The sequence below is a fragment of the Phyllostomus discolor genome, chromosome 6 (assembly GCF_004126475.2).
Source record: "Phyllostomus discolor isolate MPI-MPIP mPhyDis1 chromosome 6, mPhyDis1.pri.v3, whole genome shotgun sequence".
NCBI classification, from domain to species: Eukaryota; Metazoa; Chordata; class Mammalia; order Chiroptera; family Phyllostomidae; genus Phyllostomus; species Phyllostomus discolor.
In genome coordinates this window covers 62,862,811-62,884,877 of record NC_040908.2, presented here as the reverse complement: position 1 = coordinate 62,884,877, position 22,067 = coordinate 62,862,811, and the positions used below count along the sequence as shown (strand labels likewise).

The window sequence follows — 22,067 nt, the reverse complement described above, 5'->3', positions numbered from 1 at the left end:
CATGTTAAGCTTGAGTTTGCCTTCCAGAAAAACATACTCCTATAATGTAATTTGGCTCTCTGGATCCTTGTCTAATGGAACAGGCCTGGTCATGTCAGCCCTTCAAGAACTTGAAGACTACTGCCACGTTTCCCCTTCATTTCCCCTCTCCAAGTGCAACACTCTCAGCTCCTCCAACAGTTCCTTATACAAGTTTCTGAAAATCTCGCTGTTCTGCCATTCTCCAGTGTGTCCACGGCACATTCCTATAGCCAAAAGAAAATGAGCATAACAGGGCAATCAAGCAAGATCCAGCAGCCAATGCTAAGGTATCTGGCTCAAGGACCAGCCCAAAGGCTAGACCCACTGTTTCCAACATAGCATCAAGAGATGGAGAGACAGCAACAGAGCCAAGCTAAGGGCACTGCATGGGCTACTGCTCTAAGATAGATTCAGGGCTTCCTGGAGTTCAGACAGTTTTCAGCCTCTGGATGGTCAACTCAACACACTGCCATTTCCCCATCTGCTGTGATGTGCATTGCTGGTAATTGGTTAATGATCATAGAATATTCAAGGGCATGCAAGGTTAGTACTTTTTACAGGTTAGAGCAGATTGAAGGTTATTTCCATGATAATATCTTACTCACTACCTTGCATTCCTCAAGCTTTCCTAATGAGAGAAGAAGGGTAGGATTACACTGGTATACCTAGTGAGTTGCAAGAATCCACAGTCCATCATCACTATGCCACACAGAGGGTACCCTGCTTGAGAAGGATGAGAAGAGAGTACAGGGAACTTACACAGGACCCTGACCATTTTGTGGAAGCTCCAAACCTCTGGAGGAGGGGAGCTATGAATTTCTCACATTCGTCTCAAGTCAGGATTACGTTCTCTGGAAGGAACGTGAAGTTGGTCAGCAGGGATGGAGGTGCTGAAGAACCCAGGTAATCTGGATCTGAAAGAGGCTCCAAATCTTATCTCCTGGTCACTTAAGGGTCACAACACTTTAAATTATGGTGCCCAGAACAGAGTGTAGTATCCAGGTGTGGTGCTGTTCACACTTCTTGAATCTGGACATGGTGATTCCATTAGATTCTTTAGCAAAAACTTCACATTTATTTAAGGTCAGATTACAAACATAGTCACTGGAACCTCCCAAGTTTTCTCAAAGGTGCTGCAGCCAAGTCAGGGCTCCCCTCTGTTGGTCCATTTGTCATTATATTTTTAAAACAGCTTTTTAAAAAAAGATTTATTTATTTATTTTTAGAGAGGGAAGGGAGGGAGAAAGAGAGAGAGAGAGAGAGAAACATCAATGTGCGGTTGCTGGGGGTTCAGGCCTGCAACCCAGGAATGTACCCTGACTGGGAATTGAACCTGGGACACTTTGGTTCCCAGCCCGCGCTCAATCCACTGAGCTATGCCAGCCAGGGCTTAAAAACAGCTTTATTGAGATATAATTGACATACATAAATTGCACACATTTAAAATGTGCGATTTAACATACACATATACCCGTGAAACCGTCTCACAGTCAAGTTAACGTATCCATCATGCCCCAATATTTTCTCATGACTCTGAATTTTTTAACCTGAAGTGGAATCTTCACCTTCACCCCTATCTGTCTGCTCTCAGTATAGCATTCCAAACTGTCCAGGTCATTTTGAATTTTTATTGTGTCATCATTATATTTCTGTGCTAAGCTTTGAGTCACCTGTAAAACAGAGAGCATGTCTTAGGCTGGGAAGGGAAAAGAGGAGCAGATGTCCGCCTCTAGGGTATCGGTACCCAGGCCAGGAATACAGATGAAGGCAGGACAGGGAGGAAGGACACCCAGGAAATGGCTGTAGAGGAAGAGTCAGAAGCAAGCACAATCATGCTGGCTGTCACTTATAATTTGTCACTCAAAATTCCATGCCTATCTGCCACAGGGACACCCATCAGAGAACAACCATACCCTGGGGCCACTGTCATAATTTATACCCATCATGATATTCTTAGAATATTAGAGTATTTTATATTTTTATTCATACACATATGTTCATATTCACATACATAGTTGATGTGTAAATGTATTGCACTTCACAGTTCTTACACTATTGCACTTTTTAAAATTTTAAATGCTAATAAAAACTCCAAATGGTCACCTAGAATAACAGAATTTCTGCTTCTTTATGTTTTACAATCACTGCCTACTTCTAACCCACTTAAACTGCAGGGATATGTGGTGTCTCAGGGACTGGAGACCTTATTGTGGTGGGCAAAAGCTCGCACAACCCTGAACCTTACAAAACTTACCACACAGCAAACACGTGCAGCCAAGCGCACCGGCGGTAGGGGCTGAGTCTCCAACTGAGAGTCTTCCCAATTAACTTCCAGGCAGAATACAATGTTTATTCAAGGATAAGTAATTTTTAAATGTGCTAATTTGAAGTTTACTCAACAGCAATCAGTTAGAACCTAGACTAATATAGATTTTTTTTCCAAGGAAGAGTATTTTATCCCTGACATTGTGTAGAATTGCTTGTGCACGGTGATAAAAAAAAAAAAAGATTGACTTTTACCAGTTGTGTGTGTGTGTATGTTAAGGTTGTTACTGGCCTATAGCAGGTCTGCCTCAGGCCAGCCTGTAAGTGTGTGGGTTCTTGACTTCATGCAGAAAAGATTCCACAGCATGAGTCCAGGCGATTTTGAGAGGATGTTTATTAAAGCAGGGGACAGTGAAACAAGGGCTTAGTTCGGATGGAAGAAGCAACAGGAGAGAGCCTAGGAAGGGCTGCTTTGACTCTCTAGAAACCTTATGGGAAAAAGTGAGTCAAGGTGAGACTGCAGTCAGCCCACTGGAAAGTCAAGGGGGCTGTGGAGACAGGATCAGGGGGTCAGCCTGGGACAAGCTGCTGCTCCCATTGCTCCCCTGGTTGCAAGTCTCGTGAGGCCCCTCAGAGTTTAGGAGATGAGTGCCTGTGGGAGAAGAGGAGGGGGAAAGGAAAGGTGTGGGCATGCTCCTGGAAGAGCATGCCTGTTATTGTTTTTAAATTCTGTGCATACAGTGCCCCCTTATTGCCTGCTGGGGATGGGCCTCTGGCACTGCCCTCTCATTCATTGACACTGCTTGTGGGTCTCATCAGGACAAATTTTCTTAGCCTGGCACAAAGGGAGAGAGTATACCTGCCCTGGCACTTGCCTCCAGGCCCCCATGAACTGACTTGAATCACTTCTAAGAGGGCCTGATTATAATAATCTATCTGCCATGAACTACAATTATGTCCATAAGAAATTCCAGTGGAATGCTCCTCATGTCTTCAAAGTCACTAATAACCCATTTGAGGCTGGAGACAAGCCCTGAAGTGATGCAATCTAAAGGTCACCCCAGACTTGGTGGCAGATGTTACAATCATGTAGATAACTACTTACCAGTTCAATAATAACTCACCTTCCTATTTGCTCATGAGATTCTTTACAATCACTTTGCTATAATAAACTTTTAATTACTTTTCAAAGAAAGAAAATGTGCTCAATTTGGAATGATTCTTTTTCTCATGGTGAACTCTAGTGGGTTCCAAGTGTTAACTGCCAAACCATTGTCTACAGGCTCACCCACCTGTTGTAGATTCTGTTCCACAATTTTTCTAGGGCCTAGAGTCAAGTTTTAGATGTTGGTGAAACCCAGCAAGCATTGTGAGTAATCTCCTAATTTAGATCTCCTTAGAATGAGGCTGACCTTTCTCTCCATTACCTCACCTGCTATTAAGGCTTAACTGACAAGAAGGTTTGATGCAGAGCCCGGCTTCTCAGTCAGACTTTAGTGGGCATCACACCACCAGAGGTCTTGTTAACAACCACGTTCTAATTCATAGGTCTGGGGGAGGGCCTGAGATTCTGCCTTTCTAATAAGCTCCAGGTGATGCTGATGCTACAGATTCGAGTAGCAAGAATACAGAGAAGAGAGAAAGCTGAAATCCTACTCCTTCTGGTTGGGTATGCAGGTAAGTATCAGGTAGGCAGGAGTGGGAAGCTTAAAAAAAAAGTGTCCTTCTGGTCTCCATCCCCTTCCATTGGTGGTAGGATGGGTATTAGGGAAAGTCAGACCTGGCGTCAGTCAGAGCTGGGTTCAATTCCTGATTCCAGTATCTACTTGCTGTGTGACCTCAAGCAAGTACTCTAACCTCTCTGAGCCTTGGTTTCCTTATGTGAAAATGGGAATTGCAACATCTAGATCTTGATAATGGCTACTACTTTTTCATGAAACATACTTACTGTTTTTAAAATTCAAGCAAGAAGAAAATCACAAAGAGTTTTAAAATCCTACCACTCTTGCCCCAGCCGGTGTGGCTCAGTTGGTTGTTCATCCCACAAACGGAAGGGTCATGGTTTGACTCCTGATCAGAGCTCATGCCTAGGTTGTGGGTTTAGTCCTTGGTGAGGGTGTGTCACACAAAGGCAACCAATCAATGTTTCTCACTCACATCAGTGTTTTGCTCCAACTCTCCCTCCCTTCTTCTCTCTCTAAATCCTCTCTCCCTTCTCGCTCCACCTCAGGTGAGGAGAAAAAATACACACACACACACACACACACACTCCCACCACTCTTGAAATTAAATGAGACAATAAGTAAAATAGCTCAGAGCCTGGCACAGGGTGAGTGCTCAGTAAGTGTCAGCCTGGTCCACCCATCCATCTGTCACACGGGGATGCAGGGCCACGTGACTACTGAGCTTCTGCTCTCCTCCAGCCTCCACTGTTTCGCAGGCAGCCATCAGAGAGGAAAACATACCTCTAGGCTGGAAGAGAATCCCCACAGGGGAAAAAGGGTGCTTCTTCACCAGAAACATAACCCTTTCTTTATTTCCCACATGAGAAGGAAAATCCAAAAGACATGAAGTGCTAAACCCACTTTTTGGATTCCAGGAGAAAGAGTGCTTCACCCAGACAGCTTAGCTAGCTGACCTCCAGCAAGTCTCTCTCCTCCTACTCTCATTTTGCCAGTCCCCACAAAAGTCCCATCTACACAACACTTTGCAAAGATGTTTCTGGCAATTTTTTGGTTAAACTTTCACAACAACCCTTTAGAGTAGTGATCAGTATCCTCACAGGGATGTTATTCTCATAGGGCTTTCCAAGGCCTGACACTGCTCCCAGCACAGAGGGCAAAGGAAACCACCAAGCCCACCTGGTTTGCCTGTAGCCCTGAGTGTGCCTTGCCCCAGCCAATGGGTCCCCACTCTGCTCTGCAGGCACTGGGTTATGTCAAATGTCAGAGTCAAGAGGGATGGAGGGCAGCCAGCGCTCAGCTCCTCATATGGAAATAACCGATTACTGGACAGATAAACACAAAGAGAAGGTACCTGCAGTTTGGACAAGACCTCCAACCAGACAGAACCGGACCAACAGTTCTGGCTTTCTGGGCTGCTTAAAAGCTCTCAGCCAGCCAGGAGAGCTTCCCTGGAAATTCAAGGGGGAATTTACTTTTTCCCTAAATTTTTTAAACCTCACCTGAAGATATATGTATTAATTTTAAAGAGAGAGGAAAGGAGGGAAAGAAAGAGAGAAACATCAATGTGAGAGAATCATTGCTCTGTTGCCTTCTATATGCACCCCTACCAGGGATGGAACCCACAACATAAATATATGCACTAAACAGGAGTCAAACCCACAACCTTTTGGTGTATAGGATGACACTCCAACCAACTGAGCCACCTGGTCAGGGCTAGGAGGCATGTCTTAAAGAACACCCCATCCCTCAAGTACCCAGAGAACTTTACAATATTTTAAATTCCTTCTCTCCTTTCTTTTTTTTTCCCTTCCACTCTTCCTTCCTTTCACAAGTACTGGGTACCTATTATGTGGTGCATCTAGCTTGTTAAGGCCCTCTTATCTTTAAGAGGGCCTTAAAGATAAACAAGACAGAAACCTTGCTTTTGAGCAGTCTCCAGGCTAGGCTGGAACTTAAACACAGGTAAGCAAGGTGAGGCGTGCTGTCCAGGAGTGCATGGATCAGGCAAGAAGACCTGACTCCCACTGAAAAGGAAGAGGCGAGGAATCTGGGAAGGAAATCACCCAGGAGGGGAAGAGACATTGTTCTGCTCCTCTGAAGCTGGACTGAGTTTGTGCCCAGAGAATGTCGTCTTTCCTTGGAGAACCCCTGGAATTAGTCAAAGGCTTCCATGTGGGGGAGAGCAGGCATGTATAGGAGACAAGAGTAGCTATTTGACGAGATCACAGGATGCACCATATTGAAGAATAATGTTAGAAAGATGACTAGACAACGGGGAACCTGGAATGCAACTCTCAGAAGCACATCCTTATTCTGCGGGCAAATGGAAGCCATTGAAGGCTTTTGCTGAGAGAAGAAATACAGTCAGGGTTGGTTTCTTTTTCCCAAGGCATCTACCTAATATCATTTTTAAATGGCTCATGTAAACCCTTGAGGGGCATTGATGGCTTCTTATTTGTACTATTATATTTTAGCACAATAAGTTTGGTGGTACTGTTCCCTTACATCAATGTAGAGATGGCTATAGCCACTTAAAGAAACACTACAGACCCAGTAAAAAGTATGTCTGGAACAAAGGTTGGCAAATGTTTTCTTTCTATTTAAAAAAAATAAAATAATTAAGTTTTTATTGCAGTTGAAAATCAACATTATGGTTTCAGGTGCACGACACAGTTGTTAGACATTTATTTAATTTACAAGGTGATCCTCTGGATAAAACCAGTACCACCTGACATCACACATAGTTATTACAAGATTATTGCCTCTATTCCCTATGTTGTGCATCATATCCCTGTGGCTATTTTGTAACTGCCAGTTTGATCCCTTCACCTTTGCCATCCAGCCCCCCGGACTCACTTCCATCTGGCAACCAACCAGCAGTTTGTTCTCTGTATCTATGAGTTTGTTTCTGTTTTGTACATTGATTTATTTTGGTTTTTAGATTCCACACAAGTGAAATCATATAGTATGTCTTTCTGTGTATGACTTATTCCACTGAGCATTATACACTTCAGGTCCACCCATGTCACAAATGGTAAGATTTCATTTTTTTTATGAATGAGTAATATAGTCCATTATATATATATATACATATATATACATATATACCACTTTTAAAACATTTTTTTAATTTTTCAATTATAATTTATATACAATATTATGTGGGTTTGGGTATGCAGCATAGTTATTAGACATTAATATAACTTATGAAGTGATCACCCTGGTAAGTCTAGTGCCCATCTGACAGCATATGCAATTATTACAATATTATTGACTACATTCTGACAGCATACATAGTTATTACAATAGTAACTATATTCTCCATGCTGTAATTTCCATCCCCATGACTTTTTTATAACTGGAAATTTGTATTTCTAAATCCCCTCCCCTTTTTCGCCCATCCCCACAATCTTCCTACCATCTGGCAGCCATTGAAATGTTCTCTATCCATGAGTTTGTTTCTGGTTTTTGTTGATTTATTTTGTTTTGGGTTTTTTTTTTTTAGATTCCACATGTAAGTGAAATCTTATGGTATTTGTCTTTCTCTGCCTGACTTATTTCACTTAGCATAATGCCCTTTAGGCCCAGCCAAGTTGTCACAAATAGCAAGATTCATTCTTTCTTATTACTGAGTAATATTCCATTGTATGTGTGTACTACATCATCTTTATCCATTCATCCATCACTGAACACCTAGGTTACTTCCATATCTTGACTATTGTAAATAATGCTATAAAAACATAGGGGTACATGTGTCTTTTACAATTAGTGCTTTGGATTTCTTCAGATAAATACCCAGAAGTGAAACTGCTGGGTCATGTAATAGTTCTACTTTTAATTTTGTGAGGAACCCCATACTGTTTTCCATGGTGGCTGCACCAATTTATAATCCCACCAACAGTGCACTAGGGTTCCCTTTTCTTCATATCCTTACCAGCATTTGTTGTTGGCTGATTTCTTGTTGATAGCCATTCTGAGAGGTATGTGGTAATATCAAATTGTGGTTTTAATTTGAGTTTCTTTGATGATTTGTGATGTGGAGCATCTTTTCATATGTCTATTGGCCATCTGTATTTCTGTTCAAGTCCTTTGTCCATTTTTTAATTGAATTGTTCATTTTGGGGTGTTAAGTTGTATAAATTCATTATATATTTTGAATATTAACCCCTTATTAGATGTATCATTGGTGAATATCTTCTTTCATTCAGTAAATTATCTTTTTGTTTTGTTAATGGTTTCCTTTGTTGTACAGAAGCTTTTTAGTTTGATGTAGTCCCATTTGTTCATTTTCGCTTTTGTTTCCCTTGACCAAGGAGAAATATTCAAAAAAATATTACTAAGAGCAATGTTAAAGAGTTTGCTGCTTATGTTTTCTTTCAGAAGTTTTATGTTTTCAGGTCTTACACTTAAGTCTTTAATTCATTTTCAGTTTATTCTTGTATATGGTATAAGAAAGTGGTCTAGCCCTGGCTGGCATAGCTCAGTGGATTGAGCGCGGGCTGGGAACCAAAGTGTCCCAGGTTCGATTCCCAGCCAGGGTACATTCCTGGGTTGCAGGCCATAACCCCCAGCAACCGCACATTGATGTTTCTCTCTCTCTCTCTCCCTCCCTTCCTTCTCTCTCTAAAAATAAATAAATATTTAAAAAAAAAAGAAAGAACTCAAGAAAACTGAGCTCCCCATTCCTTTAAAAAAAAAAGTGGTCTAGTTTTATTTTTTCACATGTATCTGACCAGTTTTTTCAATTTACTGAAAACTCTATCATTTCACCATTGTATATTCTTGGCTTGTTTTTGATCATTATGCCTTGTAGTATAGTTTGAAATCAGGAAGCATGATATTTCCAATTTTGGAGTTTTTTCCTCAAGATTGTTTTGATTATTCAGGATCTTTTGTGGCTCTATATAAATTTAGTGTTATTTGTTCTAGTTCCAAAAAGTTTGCCTATTTATTTTTAAACTCCTTGCCCTGGCTTGTGTGGCTCAGTGAACTGAGCACCAGCCTGAGAATGTAAGGGTCACCAGTTCAATTTCCAGTCAGGGCACACACCTGGGTTTTAGTCCAGGTCAGGTCCCCAGTAGGGGACACACGAGAGGCAAACACATTGATGTTTCTCTCCCTCTCTTTCTCCCTCCCTTCCTCTCTGTCTAAAATAAATAAATAAAATCTTTTTTAAAACTCTCTTTTATTACAATAGCAATTCTTAAGATTTTCTCTGCCACGACTCATGACTAGGTTCATACAATGCACTCAAACCTGTATGCATTTCCCACACTCTAGCTGCAACTAAACCTCAATTCTTATGCTTAAACACATCTTCAGATGCAACTGAGTGAGGATGACAATGTTATGGGGACAAGCTGACATTTGATCTAATCTATGTTCAAAAGAAATTATTCCCAAACTTCTGCATTTCAGGATTATTTAGTAAAATTTAGCAATATGGCTCATAACAGGTCATGTGACATATCAACATGTCTTACCTTCACAGCTACAAGTGCCAAATTAAGGGCATAGTTCTAAATCTACTGTGGCTATCCTCGCTATTAGGCACAAACATTTAATGCTATAACCTGAATACTTTAACAGTTATTCATTCATTGTCTGAACTAACTGTTCAGGAATTTCTCTAATCCTTTATTAAATTACTTCCATTTACAGCATCATTTGTCCCTACCACCCATCCACCAGCTGTTCCCAGATTAAAGGTCACATGAGTGTTTGTGCATATGCCATGACTAATCCCACTGTCCCCACAGGCCCACATAGAACTATGCTGGCTGAAAGCTCAGCTGTCGTCACTGGCCCTGATGAAGCTCATAACTGTTTGATTTTCAGCAAAAGCCTGCTAACAGTACTTTCTTTTAAAGTACTCTCCTTTTTTTCATGTTCTCATCTTTGTTTTTCTCCACAAATGTACACATTTGTATAATCTTCTGGGCATTTTCAACTCCTTAAACAGCATCATTCGGCAGCTGGTTAATTTTTATCTAAAGAACTGTTTTAAAAATTCAGTGTTCTTGCTCCTTCTTTGCTTTTTTTGGGGTAACATCTCCTGTGATGAATTAGATTAACAGCAAATCAACATTATTGGCTGTAGCAGACTAAATAGCCCTTCCCAAAATGTCTGGGTCCTAATCCCCAGAAACTGTGATATGTTTACCTTATGTAGCAAAAGGAACTTTGAAGATGTGAAAGATGTGATTAAGATTAAGATCCTTGAGATGAGGAGATAATCTTGAATCATTGGAAGGGCCTAATGTAATCACAAGGGTCCTTATAAGAAGAAGGCAGAAGCTCAGAGGGGGAGAAGCCAGCTGACTTTGAAGACAGAACCCAGGAATGCAGGTCCAGTTCTGCACCCAATTCCAATGTGTGTGGGAGTGGTCTCTTACATCATCCAAACAATTCTCTGACACCAGCTGGGCATTTTACAGTTCAACTCAGTTCTTTTGCCATCTACCTGGAGATGGCACCAATTCCCACAGATTAGGGTCTTAGGCCCATAAGTCTATCCTCCTAAACCCCCCAACTTCATGCAACACATGATTATATATACACATATATATGTATATGTATATGTGTATATATAATATAAATCACAATATCACAGTAGGCAGCCTGTAGAAGCTAGGAAAGTCAAGGAAACCTAGCCTTGTGGACCCATTTTAGCTCTCTGACCAAAAGTCTAAGGTAATAAAATTTGTTGTTTAAGTCACTCAAATTTGTGGCAATTTTTGAAGCAGCAGCAGCAGGAAAACAATACATTGGTTTGTTACTATAAGTACATTTTTTGCTATGTAATCACATGTATATTCCTGTTTTTTACCTATGAGTTTCTGGAGCTAACCATTCTCAGTCCCCAGAACCAGATTTTGATTCCTCTGAAATTGATGGAGAGGTGCCCTTTCTTTTATGAAGATTAAATATTAATTGGACTGATTAAGAACAAAAGAAATATAAGTAGGCAGCTCTGGGTCCACTTGTGGGGGACGAGTAGTGAGAGATGATGCCTGGACAAGATCCCAGAAGGCTCAGTTCTGCCTTATGACTCACCCCATGTGACCTGGGGAAGACCCTTCACCTCCCTAAGCCTCAGTTTCCCCATCTGTAAGATTGAATACATTCAACGGGTCCCAACCTTCTTCTGGGTTGAAAATGGTTTTGAAAGTGATGAAAGTGCCCTGGCTGGTGTGCCTCAGTTGGTTGGAATGTCATCCCATGGATCAAATGGTGGTGGGTTTGATTCCCAGTCAGAGCATATACCCAGGTGGCAGGTTTGATCCCTGGTCTGTGCTAATATGAGAAGGCAACCAGTTGATGTTTCTCTCTCACATCAATGTTCCCCCCTCCCCCTTCCCCTTCCTCTCTCTGTGAAAGCAATGGAAAAAAAAATGCCTCAGGTGAGGATAAAATAAAATAAAAAATGAACATAGTGAAACCTATGGACTTTTTCCACAAAAATAAAAAGCATGCATGCATATCTACATAAAATTTTGATCTTCCAGTTATAGATGGTTCTGTAGCTAAGGATCCATGGACCCAGACTAGGAACATATAGGCTAGATACCCTGAAAATTTAAGGCATCTGGGACTGTTAAAAATAATAATCAAATAGTTTTGTTGGCCTCTAGAACAGCTCACAAGCACCATTCCCATGCCATTTCTTATATTTAATGCTAAAATCAAGTAATAATCAGAACAAGCTCCATTCCTATTTTAGCCTAGCATTCCTCTTTGCCGCACTGAAATCCTTTGCACACAGAAGAGATCATGCAACATATAGCATCTCAGGCTGGAAGAAATCTTAAGAGTCATGTGACCCAGTTCCACTTTATTGTCTGACTCTCTGCATACGTCATTTTTTGCCAGTTGTCATGAGGAAGTGCACAACCTTGGAAATAGACGTTACTATCTCCAGAGAGTGTTGACAGACTCATTCTAGTCACTAGACAATAGAGGCTCAGTGTCAAGGTACTAAAAGCTTGTAGGTAGCCCAGGGAAAAAGTTTAGGACTGATACCTTTCAATGGTTCCAAAAAAAGTTTAAGACAAAAGCAAAAAATGAAAAATGGAAATTAAAAATGTTAAAAACAAAGCTATAAAAATCCTTTCAGAAGCAATAAGTGGAAACTACATTTTGACTTACCATGAGCTGATTCATTTAAAGGTAAGCATACCCAGGGTCTTCCTAATTCTTTTTTTTTTTAGATTTTATTTATTTATTTTTAAAGAAAGGGGAAGGAAGGGAGAAAGAGAGGGAGAGAAACATTGATGTGTGAGAGACACATCGTTACCTCTCACAAGCCCCCAACTGGGGACCTGGCCCACAACCCAGGTATGTGCCATGACTGGGAATTGAACCAGCGACATTTTGGTTTGTGGGCTGGCACTCAATCCACTGAGCCACACTAGCCAGGGCTCCAGGGTCTATGTAATTCTTAAATGGTTTGAACTCTGACTAGCATTTCCCCCCACAATCCCACCCCATTTTCACCTGAAATATAACACTGTAACTTATGCTTAAAATGCCTAGTTCTCATTCGCCCTTTTGTCAATTAAAAAAAAAAAAATGGAGGAGAACCCTTTCTTAAAAATGACAGTCATTGTTTGTAGATGGCTATTAGGGGCAGTTCTCTGATGTTACTGGAAAACATGCTGCAAATTCCTTCACCTGGTCAGTGAATCTATTCCAGTTCGGCCATGTATCTATTGGTTGTGGGTACTGTTTGAAGAGAATGACGATAATGGTGATGGTGGTGGTACGATTTTATTCATATTGTGAAAATTATGCCCCCTGGGTCTTTGTCTGTGGGTCAACTGACTGAACCTCCTAATTGATTTTACAGTTTTGGAAAGATGGAGGTTCTACTTCAGAAGGCTGGAAGAGTCCTTCCAAGACCAAGAAAAGAAAAGATAAAGATTTAATCTCCTTGCTGAAGTCCTTCAACTCTTTAGACTAAAACCATTTATCTTCTCATTCCATTTCACATAAGATGAACTAAATCAGCCTGGCCCCCAATAACATGTGTAAAAAATGATATAAATAGAGCCACTATGAAATAGAGTCAGAGCTGCCTTCCCAGAGAAACTGCCTTGCACGCCTTAAGCCTCAAACCTTTGGAGACGGGGTGAAATAACATTTGCACTGGGCCTATAGCAATGACATATCCCAAAGAACTGTTTGCAAAGATGACAAAACAGCAGACAAAACTACCAAAGTGAAAATTAAAAACATTCTTTAGAATTAGTGTCACTATGTTAGCTTAGCTGCACCAATAGAAATTACCTCCTTCTATTGATGTAACTGTACCCTTCCCTTTGTCATTGCTTTGTCCCCTAATTAGAACACTGTTTGGGCCTTCGCATGAATCAGTGTGTCCTAAATAGTATTCTTTTCTTCTTTTTTTTTATCTCAAATAAATGCTTGTTGCCTCTCACTTTGGCCTTTTATTTTTAGGTTAACACGTGGATTAGAGCATGCTCTTTTATAGAACGACTTTTGTGGGTGACTCAGTTCTGCCTCCTCAGTCAGGTTTCTCATCTACAGGGGCAGAGCCTCACCTGGAGCCTAAAATGAGAGGGAGGATGGGATGGACAGATTTTTAAAATCATTTTAAAGATCATTTACCCCAATCATTCTAATTTTTATTACTCTCATAATAATAATATTTTATGTAGCAGTTTATCTGTAATGTACACTAAGGTTGTTTTTGTAGTTATTACTTCAAATGAATAAGTTATTTATAGTAACAAAAACATGTAAACAACATAAATGTCCAGTCATAATGGAATGGTAGGATAGTATACAGCCATTAAATGCTATACTTATGAAGAGTGTATAGTAATACAAATTATAATTAAATTATTATGTGAAAAAATAATATTTTGTGAAGTAAGATTCCAGCTATGAAGTACAAACAAATGAAACCTCTGTTTTAAAACAAGCTGACAACAATGTTGAGAGTAGTTACCTTCATGTAAAGGTATCTGTTTTCTTCCTAAGTTTTATTTTACTCAACTCCAAAGATTCTTGAAAAGGAAACTGATTGGTTATATTTCCTTTGGGAAACTGGAGACACCAATGAAGGTGTTCTACACAAGGCAAAATGGCAACACCAAGATCAGAGTTTTTGTGTTTCTAGATTTTTATATCTTAATTCTGAATCCAACTCACTCCTTAATTGCACTGACCTTCACCCCAACACACACACAAATAAGTGAAGTAGGACAAGCTTTCTCTGAAGAGCTGTTACTGTCACCCAAGCCCCCTCACATTCTTCTAATGGTAATGAGCCACATGCCCCATTCACTGCCTTTTCCCTGAAGGTCTTGGTAGGCGGGAAGAAAGGAGAATTTCTTCATAAACAAATTATCTCTTAAAGCAGTGCCCATTCTCAGATGATCAGTGCAGTGAGCCCACCACAAAGCCCAGATTATCAGACACCATCATGACTCAAACCACATAAAAGTGAGGGCCAAAGTCAACTTTGGACTCAGAGAATTTTGTCATGTTTAATTACAGTGTAGTTTTTTTTTTTTTTAATAAAGATTTAGTAGAACTTTAAAAGCGAGGTGTCACCTGGCTAGCTCAGTCAGTAGAGCATGAGACTCTCAAAAGTATGGTAGTCAAGTATAGACAGGTGGTGGGGAAATGGGAGTGTAAATTTAATAGAGCGCTTTAAAGGGTCTATCCAACCTGAAAACAGCACACCCAATGGCACAGCGATTCCTCTTCTAGTCATACATCCTGAGAATCATCACATGTGTACAAGCAGACAGTCAAGGATTTTAATTATAAAAAGGTTAGTTTTTATGAGTAATTGGAAACCACAAATGTCTTTCAGTAGGGGAATGGATATGGTTTATAGGGTGGAATTTCTACAGCAGTTAAAATTGGTGAGCCAGATAGCATATGGGTCAATGTAGACATATCAACATGTGGATAAAAGAAATAGATCTTTGAGTTTTAAAAGAAGCATCTATATCTTATAGCTCCAATAAGAATAAATATCAAAAACATGTTTAGTGAAAAAGCGAGCTTTAGAATGACATCTGAAGAATTATACCATTTCTATAAAAATAAAAGTAATAATAATAATAGCCCTGGCTGGGTAGCTCACTTGAGTGAAGCATCATCCCGTACACCAAAGGTTTGCAGTCAATCCCTGGTCAGGGTGCATACCTAGGTTGCAAATTCAATCCCAGTCAGGGAGCACACAAAAGACAACCGATCAATGCTTCTCTCTCACATCCATGTCTGCTCTCTCTCTCCCTCTCTCTCTCTCCCTCTCTCTCCTCTCTCTCTCTCTCTCCTTTCTCTCTCTCTCTCTCTCTCTCTCTCTCCACCTTACTCTTAAAATCAATAAACATATTTATTGGGTGAGGATGTAAAAATTAATTAAATTAATCAACAAACTATAGCTATACATTTTGATAAGTGCAGATATATGTATATAATAGTACAAGAACATTCTAAAAGGTAACACTTTAAAATGATAACAGGATTAACTCTAGGGAACACAGAGGGGACTGGGAAAGGGTGAAAAAGGTAAAAAGGGATTCCAGCTTGTTAGTGATATTCTAATTTTTCAAAGGTAATGCCTTCCAGTGTTACTTTTGTGTTTTCAATTCCTTTCCAAAGTTCTCATCGAGTAGGGCCCTTCGGTAGAAAGCATTTCCTACAGCACCACACCCACTTTCCTACTCCTTTCCCTCCACCCTCAGCACACCCAGCACACCCCTCAACCAAGTTCACTGGTGCTGTGAGAAAGTGCCGCAAAGCCACTGCTCACTTTCACAACCCTCTTAGGGCCCAGACCAAATCACACATGGCAATGAATGAGTCCTTTGCAGAAAAAGTTATGTCAGAAAACAGGTGGTGGAAATAGCTTTTTCTTCAAAACGATCCCATGATTTTTATCCCTTTCCTGATGATTTTTAAGAGCAGAGTGTTTGGAGTTTGGCACCAGCCAAACCAAATGGAAAAAATAAGGGCAACTCCCCACATTCATACCTGTCAAAAACCACTGCAGAATAAGCCCTCTCAGCAAAGATGACATCTGCGGCCCAGAACTCCTTAGTGGCCTTCAGACCCCTGCCTTTGCCTTCAGAAGTGAAGACCTCCACATTCTCCATTTTCCCTATTGTCATCTCACAATCTTTCAGGCAGCACCGCAGATATTCAAAGCCAAGCCAAGGCTCTTGTCGTTGCTGCTATTTTAGCACTTTCAGCATCCCAAAGAGCAAGCCTATAATGGATAAGCCACCTCCCCTTCCCCACCCCCTCTGGTCACTGGGCCCTCACCTCCCCCTCTGCCACTTTTCCTGGAGGCAGGGATGGGGCACACAAGAGGACAGTGATGTGGGAAGAGTCCCATTCATCAGCCAGCAAAGCTGACAGAGACGAGAATGACCATGGGATGGCGTGGCTCTGGGACTGAGTATGCAAACTTAAAACATTCCTTTGCAAGGAAAAGGTTCAGTCTAGATGGCAGTCATGCTCAGCTTTAGTGTGGAATAGGGAGCACTTGTTCAGTAAGGTATTTTTAGCATCCAGATGCCTCTGTCAATCCAAAGTAGACAGCTGAAATGGTCCAGGAAGAGAGGTGATGCCTGCTGCTCTGGGTCCCTCATCTGTCAGACTTACACTTCCTCAAGTGAGGTGGCCCCTTATCCTCCGGTTCCCTCCCCCACAGTAGACTATTTTCAGAAAGCAAAGGTGGATGGCAGACATCGAGCCACCCCTCTGGCATTCACCTAACAGTGCTATTCAGGCTCCAAGGGCATCCCTCTTCTCCACTATCACTGGGGTTCCCACAGTACACCCTGCAGGGCATAGAAGTCTGGGAATTCCCTGATAATGCAGGTGTGCTGGGTGCAGGCTATCTGAGGGGAGGCAAGTCTTGAAAATAAAAACCCTTATTTCATCTTGCTATCAAATCTTCAACACGTGCTTACTGCTAGAAAAATAGCCAGGTGCTCTGTGCTTCTTACCCAGCAGTGAAGACACTGGAAAGACAATTCTAAAATCTGCAGTGAACTAAATACCAATTCCCACTTGGGTTAAAAAGAAAGGCACTTGCAGGTCTAGAGCTATGGCTTATCTTCCATGTAATATTTTTAGTTCCTGGGATGCATCTATTTCTGGGAACCCTGTCTCTGTCTGGACCTCTGTGAATGTGGTAATTCTCAAGCACTCGCTCCTAAGTCAGATCTGCACTTGAATTCTAAACCTACTACTACGACTTTGAGATTGAACCTGTGAGACGAGGATAATAATTTCTCTCTCTGGATTGTCATGAGTTTGAAGGTGGATAATGGACATAGCACAGAACTTGGTACTTTTTTTTTCAATTAACTTTATTTTATTTTTTAATTATATTTTATTGATTGTGCTATTACAGTTTTCCCAATTTTTCTTCCTTTCCCCCCCTCCACCCAGCACCCCCCACTCCTTCAGGCAATCCTCACACCATTCTTAATGTCCATGCATCATTCTACCTTATATCCCATGGCTAGTCTGGAACTATTTGTACTTTTTTTTCTTTCAATTTTTTGCTTTATTTTTAAGTATTTTTATTTTGTTAATATAGTTTATTGATTATGCTATCATAGTTACCCCATTTTCCCCCCTTCACTCCCCTCCACCCTGCACACCTTTCCCACCCACATTCCCCCCCTTTAGTTCATGTCCATGTGTCATACTGATAGGTTCTTCAGCTTCTACCTTTCCCATATTATTCTTACCCTCCCCCTGTCTATTTTCTCCCTACCATCTATGCTACTTATTCTCTGTACATTTTCCCCCTCTCTCCTCCTCCCACTCCCCTGTTGATAACCTGCATGAGATCTCCATTTCTTTGTTTCTATTCCTGTTCCAGTTGTTTGCTTAGTTTTTGTTTTTGTTTTAGGTGTGGTTTGTTAATAATTGTGAGTTTGCTCTCACTTTACTGTACTTGTTTTTATTTTCTATTTCTTAGATAAGTCCCTTTAACATTTCATATAATAAGGGCTTGGTGATGATGAACTCCTTGAACTTGACCTTATCAAAGAAGCACTTTATCTGCCCTTCCATTCTAAATCAAAGCTTTGCTGGATAGAGCAATCTTGATGGAGGTCCTTGCCTTCAATGACTTGGAATACTTCTTTCTGGCTCCTGCTTGCCTTCAAGGTCTCTTTTGAGAATCAGCAGACAGTCTGTTAAGAACTCTTTGTTGGTAACTGTCTCCTTATCTCTTGCTGCTTCTAGGATTCTCTCCTTCATTTTAATCTTGGGTAATGTAATTATGATGTGCCTTGGTGTATTCCTCCTTGGGTCCAACTTCTTTGGGACTCTCTGAGCTTCCTGGACTTCCTGGGAGTCTATTTCCTTTGCCAGATTGGGGAAATTCTCCTTTATTATTTGTTCAAATAAGTTTTCCACTTGTTGCTCTTCCTCTTCTCCTTCTGGTACCTATAATTCAGATGTTGGAATGTTTAAAGTTGTCCTAGAGGTTCCTAAACCTCTCCTCATTTTTTGAATTCTTGTTTCTTCATTCTTTTCTGTTTGGTTGGTTTTTTTCTTCTTCCTTCTGGTCCACTCCATTGATTTGAGTCCCAGTTTTGTTCCCATCACTATTGGTTCCCTATACATTTTCCTTCATCACTTAGCATATTCAGCCTTCATTTTTTTCATCTAATTTGTGACCAAATTTAACCAATTCTGTGGCATCCTGATTACCAGTGTTTTGAACTGTGCATCTGATAGCTTGGCTATCTCTTAGTTGTTTAAAAGTATTGGCTCTGGAGCTTTCATTTGTTCTTGTTTGAACCATCTCTCTCTTTTTTTTTTTTCTGGTCTGGTCACGCTTGTTACATATGAGGGGCAGAGCCTTAGGTGTTCACCAGGGCCAGGCAACCCAGTTGCTGGGTTGTGACGTTGTATGTGGGGGTGGGTCCAAGAGGGAACCATGGCGCTTGCTCCTCTCTCTGTCAGATTTCAGTCCCCTCTGCTGCTTCCCACTAGCAAATTGGGCCCTTCTGGTGCTGGTTCCCGGGTGAGTGGGCTTCTGTATGTTCCCAACAAACTCTCCTGTGAGGCTGTGAGTCTCTCCCAGCACTTCAATCCCTACAAGTGTTTTCAATCGGTGCTTTTAGGCTTTATTTCCTGGCACTGGGTCCCTGGGTTGCACAGTCTATCTCATTGCCTGTTTTCACCTGGTTTCTCTGCGCGCAAATGTGTGACTGCAGACAGCCAGCTGCCTTGCGTGCCTCACTGGGTCTGCTCGTTGCCTCCCTGCACTCGGGGTCTGCCACCAGGGTCTGCTAGCCGCCACCTGTGTGCCTGGGTTCTGCCAGCCACACTTTTTCCTGCCGCAACCCCTCTCCACAGGCCTCCAACTCTGCCCCTCTGACTGGTCTGGATGAATGGTTGTCGGACTTCTGTACAGTTCAATTTTCTGTCTGTTCTTACTGTTTTTTTTGTTTCTGAATTTTTGTTGTCCTTAATTTTAGCTGTGCAGGGAGGCACAGTGTGTCCACCTACACCTCCATCTTGGCCGGAAGTCTCTCTCACATTATTTAATGGTAACATCATTTGTAGCATTTTCTTTCACTTATTTTTTTATTTCTATTTTATTTATTGACTTTAGAGAGGGAAAAAGGAAGGAAAGAGAGGGAAATGTCAATTTGTTGTTCCATGTATTTATGCATTCACTGGTGGATTCTTGTACATGCCTTGATCAAGAGTTGAATCTGCAACCTTGGTATATCGGGATGAAGCTCTAACCAACGGAACTACCTGGCAAGAACGGCCCCTCCCCATTTCTAAAATGCCCCCTAAGTGGTGCAACTTGCCTCCATTGAGAATTACTGTTCTTGCTCAGCAGAAAAATCACATCTAGAATTTTGAAAGGATTTCTTACTGCACTACTGAAGATGTTGAACCAGAGGAAAAAAAAATGCAGGAAAAACATGAATGCTTTCTTCAATGTCATATTGAAGTAGGCAAGAAGTAGATTCATTTACATTTCCTGAGAGATGAAAATAGGTTGCCAAAATAGACATGACCTTGGGATGTAGACTTGAGCTTCACAATATGTAGACCTTCATAATATGTTTTGTTGAACCTTTTTCTCTCCAGGAAGATGGAAATTTTTCCATTGTTAATGATTTTAATAGCCATCCAGTCTCTTTCTTTTGTGTATCTGGATCAACAAGGGTAGTGAGAATGGGAGGAAATGAGACACTCAAGTGAACAGACCCCTGTCCAGGAGAGAGGGCTGATCTGGGAGATTTCAGACAATGGGAAGACAAGGATGACCACTATGGTTCTAACTACCTATATTCCAGCCAAACATCCTGACACCTCAGCCCACATACACAGGCCAAGCACGTTCTAGGGCCACTGAGTACTCCCCACCCTAAAGAAGGTATGAGGCAACTGCTGCAGGACAAGCAAGGGTAACCCTAGGTCCCCAGTCATGCACCTCAAGGTAAAAGGAATGACATGAAAAGGCCAAGAGTGGGGCTGTTTGGAGAGAGTCATCATCACAGGATTAGACATGGGCTTCAAGTATCCTCTCACAATGAGCTTCCAAATCTTTAACCATAACCTTATTCATATTACTATTATCCTGACCTGTGGAAAAAATACTACCAGAGGCCTTAAGAGAGTGATGCATTCTCTTCAGTCAGATATGTTGTAATTCAAGGAATATGTACAAATAAGTGTGAAGGTAAGAGACATAAATGAATCCACGTGATTGTGATAAGTTTTGAATCACCAGGCTGTATGTGTGGCCTATTAGCAGCGGCAGCTAATCTATCCCACCCTGGAAAAATCCCTCCCTGCTCCAACTGAAAGACCCACTGTGATTCCCACCCTGCAGGCACCACCATCTAGTGACAAACCAAGGGAGCTACAAGGTTTTAAATATTTTCTAAGGCCTGATTTAGTAAAAGAACTGCCCTTTATACTGGTTGTACCTACATTTGTACCTGGAACAGGTGCATTTAGGCCAACACCCATGAACTAAGTTTGCTTTGTACCTCTTTAATGGTTATGGGGGAAAATCAAGAGACCATTTTGTGACATATGAAATTCAAACTTCAATGTCCATAAATAAAATGTTATTAGTGAACAGCCATACTCATTTGTTTACATATTTGCTACTATGGCTTCTTTCACATTACAACAGCAGAGTGGAATATTTACAACACAGACCATACGGCCCACAAAGATGAAAATATTTACTATCTGGCCTTTTACAGAAAATATTTGCCAAACCCTGCTTTATAATAATAACAGCTTAATGCCTGGCAGTGTAGCTCACTGCCCCAAATGCATTCACTGGCTGTTTCATCCATTCACTTCAAAATCACTGTGAGTGCAAGAACAAAGAAAAAGTACTGTGCATATCTAGCACTCATGTTCCAGGATGACATGGGCAGGTTCCCTCCTTAATGGTCCATTAAATGTGTATAATTACATCATTGACAACATTTACGCTCTCTGGTTTTTGTGTTCTTACCAAAGTATTGTGCTCGCTTCCATCTTTCTTCCTTTGGCACCAAGAAATTCTTAGCTACCAATTGCTTTCCTTCCAAGAATTCCTAAATTCATTCATCCCACACGCAATTATCAGCACATGTATTAAGCACTGTGCTCAGTGAGTGCCTTGATACAAAGAAGAATAAAATGTAGCCTCTGTCTTCAAGACACTGACCATTTAGAGAGGACTGTGGAAGAGCACAAAGATAACGAGGTATCAGAGGCAAAGAGGAAAACGTATCCAGAGAAGAAGGGGCCAACAAAGACAAGAAGTGAGGGAGAGAACCAGAACTGGAGGAGATTATTTCAGGCCCAAGGACACAGCAGCATGAGGAGAGATGTATGACATGTGCAGACAACTACAACCTGGGATGTATGGAGGGAGCTACAGAAGCACACATGTTGTACTTCTATTTATCATTCTGAGACCAGACTATTGCCTTTTACGTCCTAGTGTTTCATATGTATCTCAAAGCTATTCTAACAGCAACAATAACCATTTAAATGCTTAAAATTGTCCTTTCCTTGCAATACTTCATATGCTTTTACAACACCCTATTACAA

At 41.1% G+C, this 22,067-nt stretch overlaps 1 protein-coding gene across 2 annotated transcripts in view; it reads right to left on the bottom strand.

Moving 5' to 3' along the window:
- SMYD1 (SET and MYND domain containing 1) overlaps positions 1–16,201 on the bottom strand; it is a 42,168-nt gene extending 25,967 nt beyond the window's left edge. For both annotated transcript variants that reach the window (XM_028517200.2, XM_028517201.2), the window contains exon 1: positions 15,987–16,201. In XM_028517200.2, the coding sequence (XP_028373001.1) occupies positions 15,987–16,123 (137 nt within the window). In that variant the 5' untranslated portion in view covers positions 16,124–16,201. The remainder of the gene's footprint in view (positions 1–15,986) is intronic.
- Between the last annotated feature and the right edge of the window lie 5,866 nt (positions 16,202–22,067).